General features: G+C 48.6%; 1 protein-coding gene across 3 annotated transcripts in view; it reads right to left on the reverse strand.

Annotated features, from left to right (window-relative positions):
* Window positions 1-21,263, reverse strand: part of Dpf3 (D4, zinc and double PHD fingers, family 3) — a 273,986-nt gene that overhangs the window by 82,039 nt on the left and 170,684 nt on the right. For all 3 annotated transcript variants that reach the window (NM_001267625.1, NM_058212.2, NM_001267626.1), the window contains exon 6: window positions 19,603-19,681. In NM_001267625.1, the coding sequence (NP_001254554.1) occupies window positions 19,603-19,681 (79 nt within the window). The remainder of the gene's footprint in view (window positions 1-19,602; window positions 19,682-21,263) is intronic.

Raw genomic sequence — 21,263 nt, forward strand, 5'->3', positions numbered from 1 at the left:
AAGGACTTTTCAGAGCTTGCCTTTTCCTCAGATTCTCCTGGGGTTGGCAACATTACATAGCACCATCTCTTCTCTCCCTTATTTAAATAAACTAATTCTAATTAGCATAATTCATCCTGAGTAATAGCCAGGACAATAGTTTCAAATGGCAGAATTGGGCATCTCCTACTTTTATGAACCTGGATCTAGTGTCTCCCTGCTTTGAATGACTTGGTCGCTAATTTTTAGCTTTTATTACATTTAAGAATTTCCTATTACTCCTGACTTAGAATCTTATTATAGGAAAGTTTTTATTGACTGCCCTTTAAGCATCTGCTAATACTCAGCCTTTCTTTAGTTTATGGATATGGTGAGTTAGGTTGGTTTCCTAATATTTCCTATCATCGAACCATTCCTGCGTTCCCTAGAACATGCTCCATTTGGTCAGAGTATATTGTTCAACTGATACACTGCTGGATTCAACTTGATATTGCATCTGAACTCAGATGTGTAGAGCTTTAATTTTTGAACTACCTTTGTCAGAGCTCAATTTTATAGTTATATCAACTTCCAAAGTGAAGTAAGAAAGTTTTGCTATGTGAAACTGAACAAGATATGTCCAGTTTCTGGGTGCCTTTTTTCTGGGAATGAAGATAATAATGCTCATTTTGAAGCATTATTATGATCTTAATTAGAAGACTGTAAATAGGATTTGTTAAGAATCTTACTAAGTCTAACATAATAGCTGTTCAATAAATGTTAACTAATGGGCAAGAGACATCAGCCTTGTTTGTCACATCTTAAGGGCTGGACCCTCCCAAAGAAAAACTTTGATCTCTCAACCTGTTCTGTAGAATCTGGCATTGGTTGAACATCCTTGATGAGTGTTTAAAATTCAAGATGGGGGCCTAGCAGCTATAAATTTAAGGTCCCTCCCTCCCTCCCTCCCTCCCTCCCTCCCTCCCTCCCTCTCTCAAAACAAACTAAGATGGTGCCTTGCATCTCAGTTCCATGTGACTTAGGAGGCAAGACCTAAAGAGGCCCCTGAGATGCACTCTCTGCCTGCTTGTGGCTTTTTCCATTTAACCTTTTAAATGATCTGAGTTCAATAAGCAACAAATTACAGGGCCATTGGATGTGAATCTACTTAGTCACCAAACACACGTTGATGAGGATGCTTTCAGTGTTAGCACAAGGCAGCCTGGGCCCTCCCCAGATCCACCCATGATCCTAAGTGAGCTGTTTGTGCATTGCTGGGCCAGCCAGTGCTTTTTTTTTTTTTTTTTTTTTTTTGGTTTTTCGAGACAGGGTTTCTCTGTATAGCCCTGGCTGTCCTGGAGCTCACTTTGTAGACCAGGCTGGCCTTGAAATGAGAGATCCACCTGCCTCTGCCTCCTGAGTGCTGGGATTAAAGGCGTGAGCCACCACGCCCGACTTTTTTTTTCTTAATCGTAGAATTTCAAGATCTTAACTGTCACCAGGACTAACCATCCACTAAGATTATCCCACTAATACTCCAGAAGCCTGTTCTTGGACTCCAGGGATAAGAACTCCCCACCCTTCAGGACAGGTGCCCCCCAGGACTCGAGTAATGATCTTGTCTATGCCTGCAGTCTTCCCTTCAGGGTGCTTCCCTACTGACTTATTTGATGTCTGCAGCTCAGCCTCATCTGCTGCCATGCACATTCTACAAAATATATTTATTCATTGGCTGGTGAAAGGACATAGAAACAGTTGTAGAAGAGACGAGAACCAAGAGTGGAGGCAAGCCTGTAGTATCTTATCCATCTATCCACAGTGTGGTGGTTTGAATACAGTTGGCCCCTATAGACTCATGTGTTCAAATGTTTAGCCTTATAGGGAGGGACACTATTAGGAGCTGTGGCCTTGCTGGATTAGGTATGGCATTGTTGGAGGAAGTGTGTTACTGTGGAGGTGAGCTTTGAGGTCCCTATGCTCAAGCTATGCCCAAGTGTGGTACACAGTCCCCTTCTGTTGCCTGCAGATCGATATAGAACTCTCAGCTCCTTCTCCAGTACCATGTCTGTCTGCACAATGCCAGGCTTCCTGCCATGATGATAATGGACTAAACATCTGAAACTGTAAGCCAGCCCCAATTAAATGTTTTCCTTTATAAGAGTCGCCATGTTCGTGGTGTCTCTTCACAACATTGGAATCCCTAAACTAAGACAAACACTAATGGCTCTGAAAGCCTATAAAGCTAAACTCAAGTGGTTCATCCATCTCCTCCCCTAACACTGTAGAGAATGGCTCTCTAGAAAATGAATTCTTTTGCTAGAGCACATATTCTCAACATGTGCTTCCCAGACAAGCACTACCAGCCTTACCTGGGAACTTGTTGCAGAAACAAACTCTCAGGAGCTCCCCCACCAGCCCCTGAATCGGAAGCAATGGGAATTGTGGGGGATACTCAACCACCTGTTCAACATACCAGGGTCCCACATTGTCCTGGAAGTTCTTAGTTCTAAAGCTTGAGAAGATTTAGGCCTGACTAATCAACCTGGTCTACCTACTTTCCTAGTGTGTGTAGGGTGTAGGGTGGAGTCTCCCTTGAGGCACAAGATTGGTCACTAGAAGATTCAGATCCAGGCAGCTCAGGAAAGTGTCCTGGAAGCCAGACTCCCTTATACAGTGCCTTGTCTTTTGTGGCTCATTTGAACAGTGTCTGTCAATTCGTCCCTAGACCTTCAACAATGTACTAATTAAATGCTAATACACGCCAGCTCAGTGTTGATGAAAAGAGGAAGTCAAGGAACCCACATCCCTCTCTTCCAAGCAGCTCTCGGTCTAGCCAAAGAGATGAACGTATAAAGGAGAGATAGTGCATGGCTGTGTGAGCAGGGATGGCTGAGAGGGGTATCTGAGACAGGCAGCAGACAGCTGGAGCTGGGGGAGAATGGATTCCTAGGGTAAGAACCCCTTGCAGGAGAGCATGAGATGAGCAAGATTTACCTGCGGCTCCAGAGCCTAGCCACTTGGTACTGAGAGCCATTTGAGAAAGCTGCAGCAAAGGAAAGGGGTGGGGTGGAGGGAGCTAACAAGAAAGGCACAGTTCATCCTGACTGTGAGGGATGAAGGGAGGCAGTTAACCTGGAGGATCAACTTAATCTGGTCCATATGTTAGCATACTGCTTACAGGATGAATTTAAAGATGGCTGGACACTATTTGCCTTGCTGGTGAGTGGGGGGGAAATGACCTTATGGGTGGAAATGAATCATGAAGAGAGGGGTCAAGACAGAATCTGGCAGAAAGCAGAGTAAGAATGGTACCAACTAACATGGCTGTCTCTGGGGTGCACTGCCCAGACCTGGCTTCATCTGGCACTGGGTTCCGCCTCCTTCTTGCCTTCCTGTATATTTCTTAAGCAGTTTTCTCCTTACCACAGAGCCTTCCAGTGTGCTCATCCCTCTGCATAGCCTAATCCCCACCCCCAGTTTGCCTGATGAGCATCTAATCACCCTTCGGCTCTTAGTTCTAATGCCCTTCCCCAGGGAGGTTCTGCCAATCATCAGGACCCTGGTGTTCACCGTCCCAGGTCTAATCCACATCACTCCTACAGGCAACCAGTGAGACAGACCCTGTACATTCGCACACACTAACACACCATATCCACAGTGGTCAGCGTGGGATCTGACTGCCACAGGCACTTGGATGTCAGCTAGGGGACGTGAATAAGGCACCCAGATCCCTGATTTGGGTGAGCTGTTAGAATGTAGGAGAAAAATTAGATTTAAGGAAGAAAGAAAATGGGTTCGGCCTATGGTACTTTTATTCTTATGGAGAGGGATGTGGCTGGGCTACAGGCACCCTGGCACTGGAAGTTACGGGTGTTAAGATACAGCAAGGGAAGCCGTGGAGAGGACCCACAGAGGTAGAAACTTGAGATTCCTTGTTTTAATTGGGTAACAAAGACTCACATGATGGCCAGACGCATGTTCCACCGAAGGAAGGTTTCAGGACAGAAGAAGCACAGAGGCCCCAGCTGGGACTCTTGAATGCAACAAGCAAACATGTTCAGGGCAGTCCAGTCCCATGGTGAGGGCTTGAATGAGAAATGTCCCCCCATTGTGGTCTGGGGCATTCAGACACTTGACCCCAGCTGGCAGGGCTGTTTGGGAGGCTTAGGAGGTGTGGACTTACTGGAGGACGTGTCACTGGGGCTGGGAGGTGGACTTTGAGGCTTAAAAACTTCAAGCCATTTCAAGTTCACTCTCTCTGCTTCCTGCTTGTGGTTCAAGATGTGAGGTCTCACCTGTTCCTGCTCCCATGATTCCTTGCCGTGCTAAGCTCTCAACCCTCTGAAACTAAAAGCCCAAATAAATTCTTGCTTCTATCTATAGTGAGAGTTTTAGAATTTTGCTTTCCTTTTAAAAAAACAAACAGAAATATAAGATTGTTTTTGTTTTAATCCCAGGTGTGGGATGTGGGGCTGCTTCAGATGTCCACAGCAGCTGGCTAGGATTTGCCCACTGCTCTAGCAGGGGCAGGAGTCTGGCGGCTGTGGATAGTTTTTGATGATTGTGTGATGTTTGATGTTCTGGGGACTTCTTGGGGGTATATAAATGCTAGGGACCTGAGAGGCAGGGTGGGGTGTTGGTCACAGTTTGTTTAAGTATCATGCACAAAGAAACAAAATGAAGAAGAAATTAGATATGCTGACGGCAAAAATCAAACTTGCACCAAGGAACTCCACACACTAATCAGCAGGAAGCTGTCTGACAATGATGTTACCCCCTTTCTGCTTCATGACTTTACTCAGGAATCTCCTTCTGTCCCCCCTGTCTTGTCTAGTGTTAGGGGGTTGAAAGGGTGGATAAAAGGAGAACCGCAAAGTAGCAAAAGACAAGCTACATCCATGGGTTTCCTTGGTCACGGTGTTGTATCACGGCAACAGAAAAGTAACAAATGCACAAATCTTAAAAGTGAGCAGACTGAGGCTTAGAGGCAGAGGCACTAAGAAAGGCCAAGAAATGGAGACCAAGAGGGGACCATTGCATATGGCCGTTGGAAGGCCACCACAGCAAGAAGATAATTCATGGCCTTCTGGAAGCTGAGACAAGGAAATGAGGATGTACCAAAGGCTAATAGACTACTCCTTCCAGCAGAAGACAGGGCAGCTGGCGAGGACGGGGACTATAGCTAGGAAGGAGAGGGATATAATGAGTTACCAGGGTGGTCTGTGAGCAGGGCACAGGCTGAAGGGAGGCAGCCGGGGAGGGCAGCTTGAAAGGCAAGCTAGGAGGAACTGGGGTTAATGGAGAAGACACTGAGCTCCAGACAAAGCTACTGATACTAAGACCTAGTCTTCCAAGTGACATCATCACAGGGTAAGAGAGGAGGTCAATCAGAGTGCGACGGAATCAGAGTGCCACGTTTTGATGGGAAGATGTGCTTTGGAAAGCCTGTGTTGACTGCTGTAGGCAAGCTGGAGAGGACGCCGGCCTCCTGTGTTTAATCCTACTTTCCAGTCACTCCAAACACTAAGGGCCAACTTCATAGGCAACTGATCTGGGCAATCAGAATGAGCTTTGCACTGGGTTTCATGTTCTTTGGCTACCATCTTGAAATATACTTCCTGTGTGTGTGTGTGTGTGTGTGTGTGTGTGTGTGTGTGTGTGTGTGTGTTCATGAGCATCCATGCATGCATTGTGTGTGCATGCATGGAGGATTCTCTCTATGTCTTGGAGCTCACTGTAGGGTAGACTAGCAGGCCAGTGAGCCCCAGGAACACCTGCCTATATTATCTCCAGCGCTCCGATTCTAAGCACACATCCACCATGCCTAGCTTTTTACATGAGTCCCAGGAACCAAACCCAGGTCCTTTACACTTGCAGAGCAAACAGTTCACCAACTGAGCGCTACCTCCCCCCCCCCACCCCTTCTCTCTCTCCAGCCCCTGTGGATCTTATCTTGCCTCGGAAATCAGGGAGTGGTGATGTGGGAATTACTCCAGTGAAAAGCTTTAAATCCACCAGGGTGAACCTAGGCCCCGAGCAAGCATGGCTGAGTCAGAGAGTGGATTCCTGGAAGTTTGCCTAGGGCAGGTCACTGGTCGTCATGCCAGTGTGATCAGCTGTGCTGGCCTCGGTCGGTTTTGTCATTGGAGAAGGGGGAACTGCACGGGCATCTGAATAGTCTACATCTGAACTGGGTGGGTTCAAACTCTGCCTGAAACTGCTAACGGGCATGATCTCCTCCATAAGCCGCTAAGTGTGCCCGCACCTGCATACCCTCTCTGGAACGGGGGCTCGCTGCAACAGCACGCCTACCTCACCACAAGGAGAAAGATGTAAGACAACCATTTAAAAGTGGATCCATGGTGAGACTCAGTCACCATCAGCTGTCACCATCCCCCACTGCCATCGGAGGGGCTCAGGCGAGCACAATAAACCCCAACAGGGAGGGAGCTGGCGTGTTTCTCCTCCAAAGTCTGGGGTAATGGGGTAGGGTAGGGAAGAAGGTAAGGAGAAAAATAACATTCTGAAAATAAAGTACTGTCGCCATCTGCTCCCCTCTCATCAAGTCGGCAATCCTGCCCTGGAAGGAGCTGTCGCAGGGAATCAGACTAAACCCCAAGACTGCTGAAGCATGCAGAGAGGGCTGAACCCCCAGCTTCCCGCTATAGCCTCCTTCCCCAGGGCCCACTGCTCTACGTCATGTGTGCCTCTGCAGCCATCACCCCTGGGACCAGTCAGCCCCATCTGCGCTCAGCCTAAGGTCCTTCTTTTCACCTTGGCAAGCAAGCACCTGGATTTTGTGTTCCTGGCGCAGCGCGTGTGAAGAGCAATGGCTGTGACAAGGGAAGTCCAGCTTGCCTCCCTCTCTCTCCTTCCCCCTGGGGCAGATCCATCTGTCAAGCTGCAGAAATAGCTTTGCCCACATTCCTAGTCCAGAGCTGGGTACTCCACATGGGACCTCCAGGCTAGAGTTACGAATGCCATCAGTGTTGTCCCAGAGCAGGGACAGCATGTCCCCTAACCCCCTACCCTACTCCAATCGTTGTCTGGGGCTGGGTGGAGGGGGCTGGAGGGGAGGGGTGGCAGTTTCTGTGAACAAAGCCGGCTTCAGCAGACAGCAGAATCCTTCCTGCCGGGGAGAAGCGGCTGCCTTCCCTACTGATAACTTAATGACTCTGGCACATTTTCATCAGCCCAACTTGGAGCACGCAGTGGGTATCTGAGCCAGTGGTTCCCAGAGACTGAAAGCAGCGACTGAAAGCAATTACAGGATGAGTGTCCAAGAGACAAAGCCGAGGCCTTGGGAGCCACAAGGCGCATTGCATTCCCAGCGTCTGCCCATGGCACAGACACACAGCCCCTTCCCTCTACAGCCCAACTCCTTCAGCTAGGACGCAAATCACAGCACCCGGCATCTGCTGCTGGCCGGAGGGCATCGTAACTGCAGTCAGGCAGCCTCCAATCCCTACCACTTACAAGATGTGGATCCCATTTTACAGGTGGGGAACCTAAGGGTGGGAAAGGATAAATGGCTCCCCAGATTGGCAAAGCCAGGATTCAAACCCAGGTCTGTCTGTCTGTCTGCCTTTGCAGAATACAGCTGCCATGTGTTTTCTGCTTGTCACTCCTGTCCCCGGCTCTCTCAGTGCCTGGGGCTGACCTCCATAGCTTGCTTTTCCCAGGGGCCTTCACTCTGCATGATGTCATCCTGTTCACTTCTTCAGAGTGGAACCCACAGCCTGCAGGGCCTCACGCGTTCCGTTTGGTCAGAAGAACCATGCACTAACAGGCTGGCTGATAGACGTTTGGAGCTCTACACACCTGGCCAGCGCCCCTCTTTGTCCTCTTTGCAGTACCATCTATGGGTAAGGAGAGCCCCCACCCAGTTGCCCAGTAGGGAACAAAGTGAGAAAAGTCCTGTGTGATGCTGATAAACTGAGATTGAGGCAAAAAAAAACAAAAAACAAAAAACAAAAACAAAACAAACCAACCCAGGAGAGATGCATCTCAGGGTGGGCTTGTTCATCCCTAAGGACCATTTGAAACAGCTGGGGTTTCTTTAAAAGTCAACAATGGCTCCACAGGACCCAAAAGAAAAGAATGAAAGATTCATCCAGCACCTGCAACATTTGCATCTGCAGTTGCCTAAGTGCCTCGTGCAGGAGCCCCTTTCTGGCAAGCCCAAGGCTTCCACACTAGGGTGGGCCTCCAAGGCTGGACTCCAGATGAGCTGGTTGCCTCCGCGAGCCCTTTGGATCCAGTTCCAGCTCTTTTACAAACCCTCTATACATCCCTGAACAAACCACACTGTAAAAATATTGAGCCTCGATCAGATTCCTTCTAAGTCCTCTCCATTCTAGTTCCTCGTGGTTATTCTCTCTCAGCCTTGAAAGGTCTGTGTGCCCCCTGAATCCCTTACCCCCTCGGCTATGATAGAAAAATGATATAAGCTCCTAGCCATAACATACGCCCAGGGTCTGCTGACTCCCATCTCCCCACCAGCCCAGCAAGGCCAGCAGCTGCATTCCTGTGATGTCAGGAGCTGGGGGAGTAGAAATATCCTGACATTTCTGTAGGGTTTTTTTTTTCCTTTTTTGCAATAAATTCTCATGTAATGTAGGCTAGCCTTGAACTCACTATGTAGCTAAAGCTGGCCTTGAACTCCTGATTTCTTTGCATTCACCTCCCAAGTACTAAGATCACAGGTATATACCACCACACACAGCTGACATCCTGCCTTTTTACAAACAAACATCTCAAGGCCTGGCATTGTCCTTTATTGTGTGAGTCCAGACCCAGGACCCAGTAACCACTGAACCCAGCTGTAACTAAGGGCAGCTGTCCTGCTTCTTTAGGAACTTATATGTGAATATGGCTTCCAGTTAGTAGCAGGAAGAAGAGGGAAGTCTTTCATTTCAAGATGCTATGTAACTTGCATCTGAGCACCCAGAAGAGAGATGCAGACAGCCTCCAAACCAAACTGTTTTAAGTTTCCCACCCTACTGAGAAACATGGCAACAAAAAGCTGGCAATTTGCCCCGTGACCTAGGGGAAGTGACGTCACCTAAGCCTTAGTTTCTTTGTCTGTAAAATGGAGGTCATGAGTCTGTATACCACAGAGACAGGGTGAGGCCTGGGTCAGTCCGAGATCATGAAGGACACATTTGGGGCCTGCCCGCAGCATGGCATCCAGAACCCTAGCCATTTTTGCCAATTCACTCAGTTCTATAGGCTGCATCCCTGGATCTAACAACTCCAAAACCTGGTACACAGAACACAACCAGGGATTCCCCTGGGGTGATAAGTGCCCTTGTCAGTGTGTATAAAGAAAATAAATATCTATTGGCAATATCCATGAAGAGGGCAATGAACTGATGCCTTTCCCCACTCTCTTACTGAGCCTTCCTAGAAACTCTAACACTTGTATCCACGTTATTAGTTTTGGATGTGTCCAAGGTCACAGCTAGGAAATGACATGGCAAGGTTTCAAATCCTGGGCTTTTGACTTCAGAACCATCTTCTTTCAACCATCCTCTCAAAACAGGGTTTCTCTGTATAGCCCTGGATGTCCTGAAACTCACTCTGTAGAGCAGGCTGGCCTCAAACTCAAGAGATCCGACTGCCTCTGCCTAAGAGATCTGACTGCCTCTGCCTAAGTGCTGGGCTTAAAGGCGTGTGCCACCACTGCCTGGCTTAACCATTATGTCTAAGGCAGTGTCTGAGTCCCCATTTCTAGGGAGGCCCATGTTACCATGTCTTTAATTAGTTCTTTAAATAAATAATAAAATATAATTCAATTACACAAAAATAATTTAACTAATAAATATAACGGTCAACATTCCTGGGGGGAATAAACAGAGAAGAGTCAAGAATCAGAGCCAGTTACCATGGTGGCAGCTCTCTCCTTCTTGGAAGCTTGTGGGTGTCCCCCCTCTGGGGACCTCTGTCTACCTGCTAGGTCTGGATGATGACCTGAGGAATGCTGTACCAGTACAGAGCAGACTTTTCATGACTCCTAAGTCACCCCGTGTGACCTTTTTGTGACCCCTAGCACCTTTAGGGAAACAAAAGTCCATTGCTTCTGTTAGACTTTCTGCCTGGGCCTCCTGATACTTCCCGGCTTTCCTGGCAAAGTCCCATCACTCTCCAAATGTCCTTCTTTCCAAATGTTCCACTCAAGCCTCCCTTCACGTCTCAGCGTATCGAGCTCCAGGTACCAGGAATCATTGATGCTTCTCTCTCCCCCGCTCACAGGCAACCCTCTTGCCTCTTGCTCTCAACCATAGTCAAGTCTGCAGGGTCTCTCTCTCTCTCTCTCTCTATCTATCTATCTATCTCTATCTTTCTCTCTCTCCTTTCTTTTCCCCCCTCCTCTATCTCTACCTCTGTCTATCTCTCTGACTCTCTGTCTCTGTATCTCTTCTTCCCCCTCCCTCTCCCTCTCCGGAGGCCAGAAGACAGCATCCACCATCACTTCTCAAGCACCTTCCACTTATTTGAAGTGGACAGGGTCTCTCACTGGCCTGGAACTTGCTAAACAAGCTAGGCTTGCTACCTAGCAAGCCCCAGAGATCTACCTGTCTCTGCCTCTCCAGCACTAGGATTTCAAGCTTGGGTACCATATCCAGCCTTTTCCATGTGGGCTCTGGGAATCAAACTCGGGTCCTCACAGTTTCAAGGCAAATGCTTTACCAGGTGAGCCATCCCCACCATGCTGTGGGGTTCCTGTCACAGGGCCTGCTTTGTTTTCTTAATTCATTTGTTCCTGCTCTTGGTACTATCCAGGCTTCTCCTCGTTTTCTTATACATGACTGGGCTCCAGGCATCTCACCTGAATCATCCTATAGATTAACTTTTCTAAACATGCCCCCAGTTTGACAGTATAGTCACTCTTCGGATGAGCCCAGCCTGGTGTCCTGTAATCCCTCCTGCCGTAGACACCTGATACACACTACCGCACACTCTGTTCTGGACAAGGTGACCTGTCTCTTGTCCTGGCAAGCTCCTTCTCCAGCCATTCATCAAGGGTTTGGGATAGCCCTGTGCTATGGATTTGGTACCGATGGCCTAGGACATGGTCCTTGCCTGAGATGGTACGCTGTGTAGCCTGAGAAGACATACACACAGGCAGACTGCTAGCACATAGTACGAGAGGGAGCTTTGTGGAGCACTCTCAAGGTCCACATGGAACACATCGCATCGTTTACCAAGGATGGAAGGGGTGGGAGGAGATTCACAGCTGCAATCACATCCCCCCTCTCCACTTACTCCCTGCATGACCCTGGGAGAGTTATTGACCCCTCTTCTTCCCAGTCCTCGTCTTGAAGATGGCAATGACCGTAGTTTCTATCTCATGACCCTTCTGTGAGATTGAAATAGCTCACATAGAGGAAACTCATAGAGCATTCCAGATCCATAACCTACGCCAGGAACCATTGCTATTATGACTTCTCTACACACCTCTACAGAAATTCTTCTGTATCCATGGAGACAGGAATCCATTCACTCTGTACTCATTTAAATCTGACTGGCCTTGAGATATATCCTCTGACCATCCCCCCCCACACACACACACACACACATACACTATTCTTCCTTGTATGACTAGCCTGATATCTCCAGGTATACTTAGAAAGAAGAAAGAGCTATGGTGGAAGAATGTTTCTTCAACCATATCGTATGCAAACCCTTTATCTATGTCCTCACTATTGGCCTGCCCAGTCAGGTGCACTTCCCGCTGCACACAGAGAACATGATACCTGGAACAAGCCACCTTCTCCAAGCCCCAGACAGCAAGTGGCAGAGCCACAGCTTGGCACTCAGGGCAGTCCCCTTCCCCAGCTCTCTCATCTGGCACAGGCCACGTCCCTACTGTGACTAGCATCAGGCTCTATGACCTCACAGTTCTGCTCCCAGGAAATAATAAGGCATTATAAAAGGCTGGGTTAACATTTTGTCCTGGGTAGAGGAGGGGCTCATGGGAACCTATCCCTCCCAAGGGGCAGTTAGTGAGAAAGGAGGAGACGTTTTCTTCAGGGGTATAGTCACTGGAAGATGCTCATGTTCCTGTGAGTGACTCCTTACCAAGGGGTCACATAGGCAACCCTAATTAAACTCCTCATTGGGTTACCAAATATAAATAAAAATGAATAAATAATAGGAAAGAGAAGGGGGTCTGGCTGGAAAGAGAAAATGGAGAGGGTAATGGGAGAGTACCACAGTCAAAATAATGAGTTATATTCACTTCGGGAAAATGCCATAATGAAACTATTACAGACAATAGATGCTAAGAAAAAAAAAGAACTGTGAAGAAATAGCTGCAAGGGTGTTAATAGAGAACAAATTCTAAACTGAACATCGAGCAAGCTGAGTACTGACCGCACACCCGGAACAACCGTATGCTGTGGCATGTCCACGCCGTGAAATAGTATGCAACCCTAAACTGCTGCCATGGAAACACGTTTGTTGACCTGGAGAGATATTCCTCTCATACTGGTGAGTGGAAGGCCCGGGGAGAGTTGCGGGGAGGGAATGAATCCCAGCGAAGCCTGCAAAAACTGAGTTCCCTCTGAGGCCTAAGACAACAGAGGAGCTATTTCCCCCCTTCAGACATTCCTACAGCTCTGCTTTCCATGAACAAATGTTGTTTCCACAGGGGAAAAATTATTTTCAAAAATAAAAAGAACCTCTTAGCATCATGGCTAAAAGGGTTCCTGTGGGTAAGAAAGTCATCTCAGAGGGCACAGGTGGCTATGGTGGCACTCTAGAGAGGACAATGGGTATGGCAAGGACCTCTGAGGACAAAGAGGACAGGGACAGGCAGCAGGGCAAAGGAAACAGAGGCAAGCAAGTCCAGGATGTGCATCTGAGGAACTTCCCAACACCCCTCAAGCCAGCCCTGCAGGGACAGGGCCACCTATGGCCGAGATACAGTGGCATTTACATATTTAAACAGGCCCAGCTCTGTGAGGACAAACAGGGGCTATCTCCAGTGCTCCATCCCTCCCACAGGCCCTGCTCCACAAATCAAGTTTCTGGGGCACAGAGCCTCCTCTGCCACTCCCTCACCCACACAGAGCCAAGGATCTGCAAGACAACAGCCAGAGACAATTGAGTGATGGCCCAGCCACTGCACAAGGCGGCAAGCCTGAAGGCCAAGTTATTGGCTTTTTTTTTCTTTCCCTGCCACGGTCTGAAGCACAAAACACAAGAGCCCTGGAGAATGCCGGCCTCTGTGCCCTCCAAAGAAAATTTTCATAAGATAGAAAGAGTTATCTGAATCTACCTGCCACGCTCTGATTTTAGTGAAGGCAGGTTGATCTGAAAGGGGCTGAGGAGAAAGCAGGTTTTCCAGGACCTCCATGGCTGCCCACCCAACCAGTCATCCAGCCATAGCTCCTCCAACTCACAGCATAATCTCCTGATATCCCACAATGCACTTCTCCTTTCTATTCCGAGACATCTGGTCTAGGGAGATAGCCTCACCCCAAAGCTGCTATGTGGGAGGGAGCCCACGGTGCAGGGCTGGGTGTGATGAGGGAGGTCTGGAGCTCTGAGGGACCACAAAGAGGACACACACAGCAGAGCCACTGTCAAGCAGACCTAACCTGAGACCCACACTTCGCTCTCTCCCCTTCTCCCTCTGGAATAAACATGGCAGAAAGCAGATTTTTAGAGTGGGAAGAGAGCTCAGACTTTACTCTAGCATGGCTCCTATTGGACTCGGTTGCGCCCCATTATGGTTTGAATGAGAAAGGCCCACCGCCAAGCCAATGGCACTGCTTGGGGGAAATGTAGAGCCTTTACAATAAAGCAGGTCACTGGGGCAGCAGATGGGATAAATTATAGCTTGGTCCTGTTTCCACCCACACCCTCTGTTCCCTGAACTGCTAAGATATAGGCAAGCAGGCTCCTGTGCCCAACTGCCGTATTAGCAAGACAACATGAACGTCGGCATGCCTTGCCTGCCATGATGGCCTGACCATACACTTTCAAATCAGGAGCTGAATCAGTACGCTGAAGCCCCCTAAGAAGCTTCAGTTCTGTATTTTCCTCACAGTAAGGAGGAAAAACTAGGTAATAGATACCTCCAGCTAGATTTCGAAGAGAGAACTCACCCTGTAGCACGGTTACTAAGAAGTCACAGCCATATCTGCAGGGCTAGGATCCTGGGGATCAAAGATCCTACTGACAGAATTGGCACTGAGTGGAACTTCTTGAAGTGTCAACACCACCCATGACTCAGAGGTAGGTCACACTCAGATGTATCACTAGCCTGCGCTAATGCCCTAGTGTGCAGTGATTTTAATAAATTTAAACAGAAAAGCCTAGAAATCATGTAATCCATTCAATTGCAATTACTACCTGACTCCGGCTTGCCGATCCGATACTAGAAGCAACCCATTAGTGTAGCACACAGGATACTGCCTCATAAATAAAGAATGCAGGTTTATTAACTGATTTCTAAAACGATTTTCCCTCAGCTCTTAGGAGAGCCCCATAGTAGGAGACCAGACCTAGAATATGCCATTTCTAAGTCATGGGATCTTGGTGTCACAGTCAACTAGCTGTTGGACCTGGGGAAGTCCCTTCACCTCTCTGAGCCCTGTTTTTTGGTGGTGTTTGTTTGTTTGTTGTTGGTTTTTTTTTTTTTTTTCACAGAAAAGCGAGCTCGGCTGTCCCAGTGGCTCAAGCTTACCATGGGGGTTTGTGCAGACAAAATGCTAATCACACTACCCTGTGCATGGTAGGCGCACACTAACAGGATTGTTACTACTATTCAGAAAAGTTCCCCGTGTGTAGCAAAAGCACGGGAGCTCTCTTGTTCCTCTCAGAATGCCTACCACATAGAGACTGAATTTCTCAATCACCACCGGGCATCACCATCTCCCTCTCTATCGTGTTCCCTGAACAAAGAAAACATGGAAGTCGGCCTCTCCTTGGGAGTCTGCCCTGATGACAAGGGCGCTGCCGAGCAACCCAGAGCTGGAAGCACTTAGGGCAAGGTTGAGCAGCTCAGGTAATGACACTGAACGCATCCCAGGAGCCCATACCCGAGGATTCCTTTCATGTCTGTCCTCACTTAACACCCCGGCTGTAACGTGGATAATGGTACTATTAGGGCTTCGCGATCCTGAGTAAATTAAAGTCAGGTGCAGGGTTGTTGTGTTTTAGATTGGATGACTGAGCTTTATCATTGCTGAAAGAACTACCAAGGAAAGAGTCGAAGGGAGCCAAGTAAAACAGTGAGGCAAGCCGGTGGCGGACTGCCTAGAGAATCCCGAGGCCATGCGATTTCTGGACATGGCTGGGGAGGTGGCTTAGTGGGTAAGCGCAGCACAACCATTAAGGAGCTGAGCCCGGAACCCAGCACCCATGTAAAATACTGAGGCAGGATGAGCACCTGAGATGCCAGCACTGTAAGGTGTTGAAAACAAGAGTGTAGAGAGACTCACTTAATAAGCATCACCTGTCAATAACCAATGCTTTTGGCCAATGAGCTGAGGCAGAAAAGAGGAGGTGGGACATCCAGCAGGGATAGAGAGAATTCTGGGAAATAGAGGGCAAGAGATTCAAGGGAGTCGCTGAGGAAGACGCTGAGGAAGAAACAGACCAGGCCTGAAGGAAGGGTAACTAACCAGGAGGTAGATGAACTCAAGATAGAATAAAAGGGATAATGAATAGGTCAGAAAACAAGCCAACGCTTAAGGCCCAGGCAATTATTAATAAATAATTAGTCTCAGAGTCACCGTTTCCAGGAGCAGGAGCTGGGAGGAAATTTTGGAATTATTTTTTAGACAAGAGGGTTGCCGGCTGCCAGCCTAGCTCCAGGTCCAGTGAGAAACAGACCCTGCCAAAAAGGAATAAAACAGAATATTGGATGTCCTCCTCTGGCATGTGCGTACACCTATGCTCATGTAAAACACATACATCTCTGAAAGAGTCAGATAAATAGACAGGCAGACGCAGACACAAAGAGACAGAGATATTCAGGCAGGGAACATTAAAAGAGCTGAATGGTCAAGGTCAGAGCCCTCAGGTTGGAATGAGGAGAATCTGCCATCCTCAAACATCATCATACGTATGAATGTTCTGAGAAGTGGTAGGAACATGCAGGCTCCAGGCCTGGCCCCTGGGGTTCTGATGGAAGAAGTCTGGAGGGAGACCCTGGAATCTGTAGGAGTGCATTTTCATGAACGTCTAGGTTATTTCAGTACCACTGGTCAAGATCCAAAAACACTAACAGGCTCACTGACAAAGTCCATTTCTGTTGCTTCGTTTTAAGGTAATGACTACCTTTCCTGAGTCAAAAGACCGACAGACAGACAGTGAAGAAACAGAACTTTAAGCCTTCAATTCAGTCAAATTTCAAGATAACTAATCGAGATCAGTTACTTGGTAGAAAATGAAGTATTCGTGTGCATAGCATAGATCAGGCGGAAACAAATAAATTACATTTAGATGATTTAATATTTCTGACACAAAATAAATTCAATGGCTGAGTGAAAGGCAAGAAGTAAACCTCTGTCACCTGAAGTTATCCACTGAAATAATATCTCGGCCACCTGTTGTGAAAAGGACACCTAGACCAACAAGATGTCGGCTATATTCAGGAACACATACCAGGAAGGGTTAAATACAACTGCCCCTGAAAAAAATGGCTATGACCAACCTCCATAAATCCAGAGAGAGGTGCTTGGGGTCCAAGGTGACTGAATATTTTCATAAATAACTCCAAAGTGGAGTGGGGATTATGCAAATCAAACCTCAGATACAAAAATGGCAGGGGTTGCAAGTCTGTGGAGAATGGAATTTAACTACTGGGCAATGTCTTTAAATTTGCCTTTATTGAATCTTGTATATTGAAGTCACACATTATTGTATCTGTTTATTGAGACTCAATGGGGGCCAAAGGCAGTGTGATTTATGGAAAGAAAGTTAATCAAATGGCTCAGGAGAAAAAAGATTCTACACCTGGGGAGACCCTGGCACTGGACAGATAGGATCCGGCTGTGAAGTGGTGCACAGAGCGGTTGCATGTTCTCAGAAAATGGGGGATTTGTACCAAAAGCTGATGTGTAAATCAAAGGAGCAGATGCCTGCCGTTCTCTGAGCTACTTGTTCTTGATGCTGCTTCCTGTAGACCTGCTTAAATGTAGACCCGGAGGGAAATCGGGAGTAGGATAACGCTAAGATTATGGGGTAAGACCCTAGTCCACCCAAGAATACAAGGGATGCTAGACCAAAATGCTGACTGTGCGTTCTGCTGGGGAAAGAGACAGAAAAGACAAAGCGCTATGGAGGAAAGAGTGGTTCCAGCGCCCACTAAGGAAAAAATAATCATGGAAAGCACAGCTGGAATCGGGGAGAAAAGGCAGCGGTAGTAAGGACATCCCTTGGGATGCTGAGGAAGGGTGACAGGACACCTCTCTAGTTAGGATGCATTAGAGATTATTAAAAGCACTCCTTGTCCACCTCAGGGCTGGGGGGGTGGGGGGGTGGGCTTCATGACCTCTCCAAAGGTCACTTCTACCCCTAGGGATCCCATGTCTGAAGGGCACCAGATAAAAATAAAGTCTATTAATCACCAAGCTGTCACATAATGTCCTGAGAGAGCCAGAATAAAGAAGGGCAAACTGCAGTGGACCTTGCTTTTCAGAGGGAAGAAGAGGGAGGCAGCGTGTGTAAGGGCAGAGCCAAGAAAACAGCTGCTGAGACTTTAGGGAAAGTCTGTGTTGCCCTGTGACGAGTCCCCCCCCCCCCAAACTCTGCAGGGGAAATGGGAATGGGGGAGTCACTCTATGGGGCGGGGAGCAGAAAGCAGCAAAGGACACCTAGGGCCTATAGGTGATGGTGGGAGGTTTGGAGGAGAGGGTCTGCTGAAAGCACGGGATGGGAGCTAGGAGGAAGGGCTTGGCTTACAAACCCTCTGTGCCTGAAGAGGACCAGGAGCCAGGCAAGAGGGCATGCATAAAGAATACTTCGTGGAGATAATCCTGCCAGATGTAGCTGTCACAGAAAGAAGAGAGAAGAAAGAAATAGGAAGTTGAAGCAAGAAAAAGGAGCACCAAGAGTATGTCTGGAAATATGAAGAGATTATTACACCTCAGAATTCCAAGCAAGCTCTGGAAATAGGACCAGTGAGATGGCTCCGCACACTTGCCACCAAGCCCAGTGACCTGAGTTCAATCCCCAGAACCCACAGACGGAAGGAAAGAACCAACTCCTACAAGTTACCCTCTGCCCTCCACACACGCCATTGCATGCAGCCACCCCGCTCACACACACTTAATCATCAGTCAGTGTAACTCTTCCAAAGTTACAGAAGTAGAGCGAAAAGCTAAGTCCACTGTCTAGAACAGCAGAAAGTCACATAACAGGGAAACACAGCTTTTATAAAGAGGAATGGAGCAGTTATGTCTCAGCTCCCAAGCAGCTGTTGACTCTCTTAATGGTGTGTCACACACAGTTGGAAACTCTACCCACTGCCCAGAACCAATCTCCCAAGGACTAGCACGCTTGGACTATTCACAAAGCAGGAACACAACTAAATGACATCCGGGAAATAAGGCCCAGACCAAAAGCAGGTACCTACTGACAAGGAGCAAAAAGTACGCCAGACCCCATGCCCTGCTTCCTTCTCTTCCTGGAACATAGTTCCCTGAGGATGGCGAGACCTGCAGAGGGCTCAGGAATGCCATCTACAGGGCATATGAAGCAGACAAATGAGGGTCATGGAGTATAAGCTCTGGGGAATGTTGTCCCACCAGACGATGTCCCCACAGGGCTCAGAACAACATTTTGATATCACCAGGCCAGTGGAAAGGTAGGGAAATGTCCCGCCCACTGTGCCCCTTCCATCCTATCCCCTATCAAACTCTCTTTGCCTCCACAGAGGCTGCAGGACCTAACAGGATGGATGAGCACCCAGAGGGACCACCATGCCAGGTCCTGCCTTGTCTAGCTTTCTGCCGTTCTCAGAGCAACCTGGTCCCTGGGGCTGAGCTCTGGGTTTTGAGAGCAGATGAGAATGGAAAGAAAGACTTCCCTGCCCCAGCCATGAGCATGTGATATAGATGGGTGGCCCTGCCGTGGAGTGAGCAGGAAGTGCCCAGGAGAGTGACAGATAACAGGGCAAGGCTGTGGAACCCACGACACCATACCCAGGCATATGAGAGAAAAGATATCGAGACTGTCCTCTCAATGAGCACAGTCCTTCCTCGTGTCTTTCCCTTGGCCTCTGCCCTCACTCCATCCTCGGCCTCTAAGCCAGGAACCAGGCAACCATTCTTCCAAAAGTGGTTCCTGAGCCGGGGAAGGAACAGTGGAGATGACTTGAGGGCTATTTGTTAAAAGCAAGCCACCATCGTAGAAAGACTCATAACCAGGCTTGCCTAAGATAGGAGAGAGGGAGAGAGAAAGGAAACTGGCAAGCCAGGGAGAGAGCTAACACCCAGGAGCGCAGTCTGAGAGGTGGGATCCCCTGCCAAACTACTATGCCCAGAGCCTCGCCACAGCAGGAGGGAATGTGACCACCGGGAGCTGGAAACAGCAAAGCCCGGCGTGGACCAGAGCTGGTGCGTTTGCGTGACTGCCAAAGTGGCACAGAAAGCCTGGGCTATGACAGTACAAGGAGATACTTACTGTCGCAGACGTAGGGTTTGTCGTGGTCTTCCTGAGAGGCGGCATCATGCCTCCTCCTTCCGCCTGCAGAGCCGCGAGCCTGAGGAGACATTGAGGACGAGACAGTTGTTACAACTATGCTGGCCACTAGGCTCACGGGCACACACACTTTAGGGCCGCAGTGGATCCACCTGCACCACACAGCCTTTGTTCTCAAGCCAGCCCTGCTTTCCCAGCAGGAAAACTTGAGACAGAGAGGATTAGGTAAGTTGTCCTGACATTCTGCAGCTACTCACCTGGCTCATCTCATTGTTTCCAGGGAGGAAATATAATAGTGGTCCGTTTGTATAGGGAGGGGACTGAGGTGGCAGAGAGGTGAAGTAACCTTCCCAATGTCGTTCATCTACCAAATGCAGAATCAGGATATAAACAAAGTGTGGCTGAAAGGCAGTGTCACGGCTGAATATGAAAATCCCTGGCTAGTGGTTTCAATTGGAGGATGGGGAATGGGGGGGGGGGGGGGATGGAGGGATGGGAGGTGGGAAGGATGGGAACTGTAGGAGATGAGCCAAACTGGAGTACGTAGGACAGTATGGGGGTATGTCTTTAAAGCTTATAACTAACTGTCCTGGGCAAGTCTTCTTTCTTTCCCTCATTGTTTCCTGGTTACAGAGAAGCAAACTACTGTATGCAGCTGTACACTCTTTGCCAGTGTGACGTTCTGCCTCCCCACAGACCCATAGCAATGGAGAGAGCCAACTGCGGCTGACCCTTCTGAAGCCATGAGACAACATAAATCCTTATTCCCTTAAGAGGCTTTCACGAGTGCCTTGCCACACAGAGCGACAGAAGTCTAACACAGTCCCGTATCTATCAAATATGGGGCCTCTTTACCATACAGCATTCTCTACCTCACGGACAGTGAACTCTACTGACAGACACTCTCCTACAACATGACATAAGATGTCAGGATACTCTGTATGCTGGTCAGCTGATGAGCACCCTGGGGGTGAAGGAACAGGAAGTATAACAGCTGTGCTGGGGTGCCAGGTTCCTGTGCCCTCACTACCTACCCTAAAGGCCTCAGGAGTCCAGTCTCCTCCTCCATGTTTGGCCTTCACAGTAGGGCTGGGCTTCAGGCAGGGCTCCTGTATGTAGTCTACCTCAGGCCTCCCATCAGACCCTGGCCTTTAGGTCAACTGGAGCTGGATTCCTGATACCTACCTACACCAGAACCCTGGATGTCTCCCTGGGTGGGTCACATGACTAGAGGAGGGGCAGGGCAGAAGGAGCTAAACTTCAGTAGTAACAGAGACTAGCCTGAAAGGCAGGCAGCAGCTCTGCACTCCACAGCAGACACCAGAAAGCAGGAAGACTTATTAATAAGTCATTGTAAGCCCCATGCTGGCCTTCCTGCGGTCCCTTAGCCTTCTCCTGGTCATTCATTGCTAATGAGGAGTGGTAAACTCCCAGCCATTGAAAAGAGCTGGCTGCAGTCTTCAGAGACAGAGAGGAAGGGTCAGCAGGAGAGGGCCATGGCAGGACAGAAGTCTGGGGTGCAGGCCCAGGACCTGCTCTAAAGAAGTGGTCCCAAGGATCACAGTGGGAAAGTCTGAGATGGATTTTCCCACATGCACACACTCACAAATGCAGGCGCATATATACTACCGGGGGCTTCACTA

Source organism: Mus musculus, chromosome 12, assembly GCF_000001635.26.
Source record: "Mus musculus strain C57BL/6J chromosome 12, GRCm38.p6 C57BL/6J".
NCBI classification, from domain to species: Eukaryota; Metazoa; Chordata; class Mammalia; order Rodentia; family Muridae; genus Mus; species Mus musculus.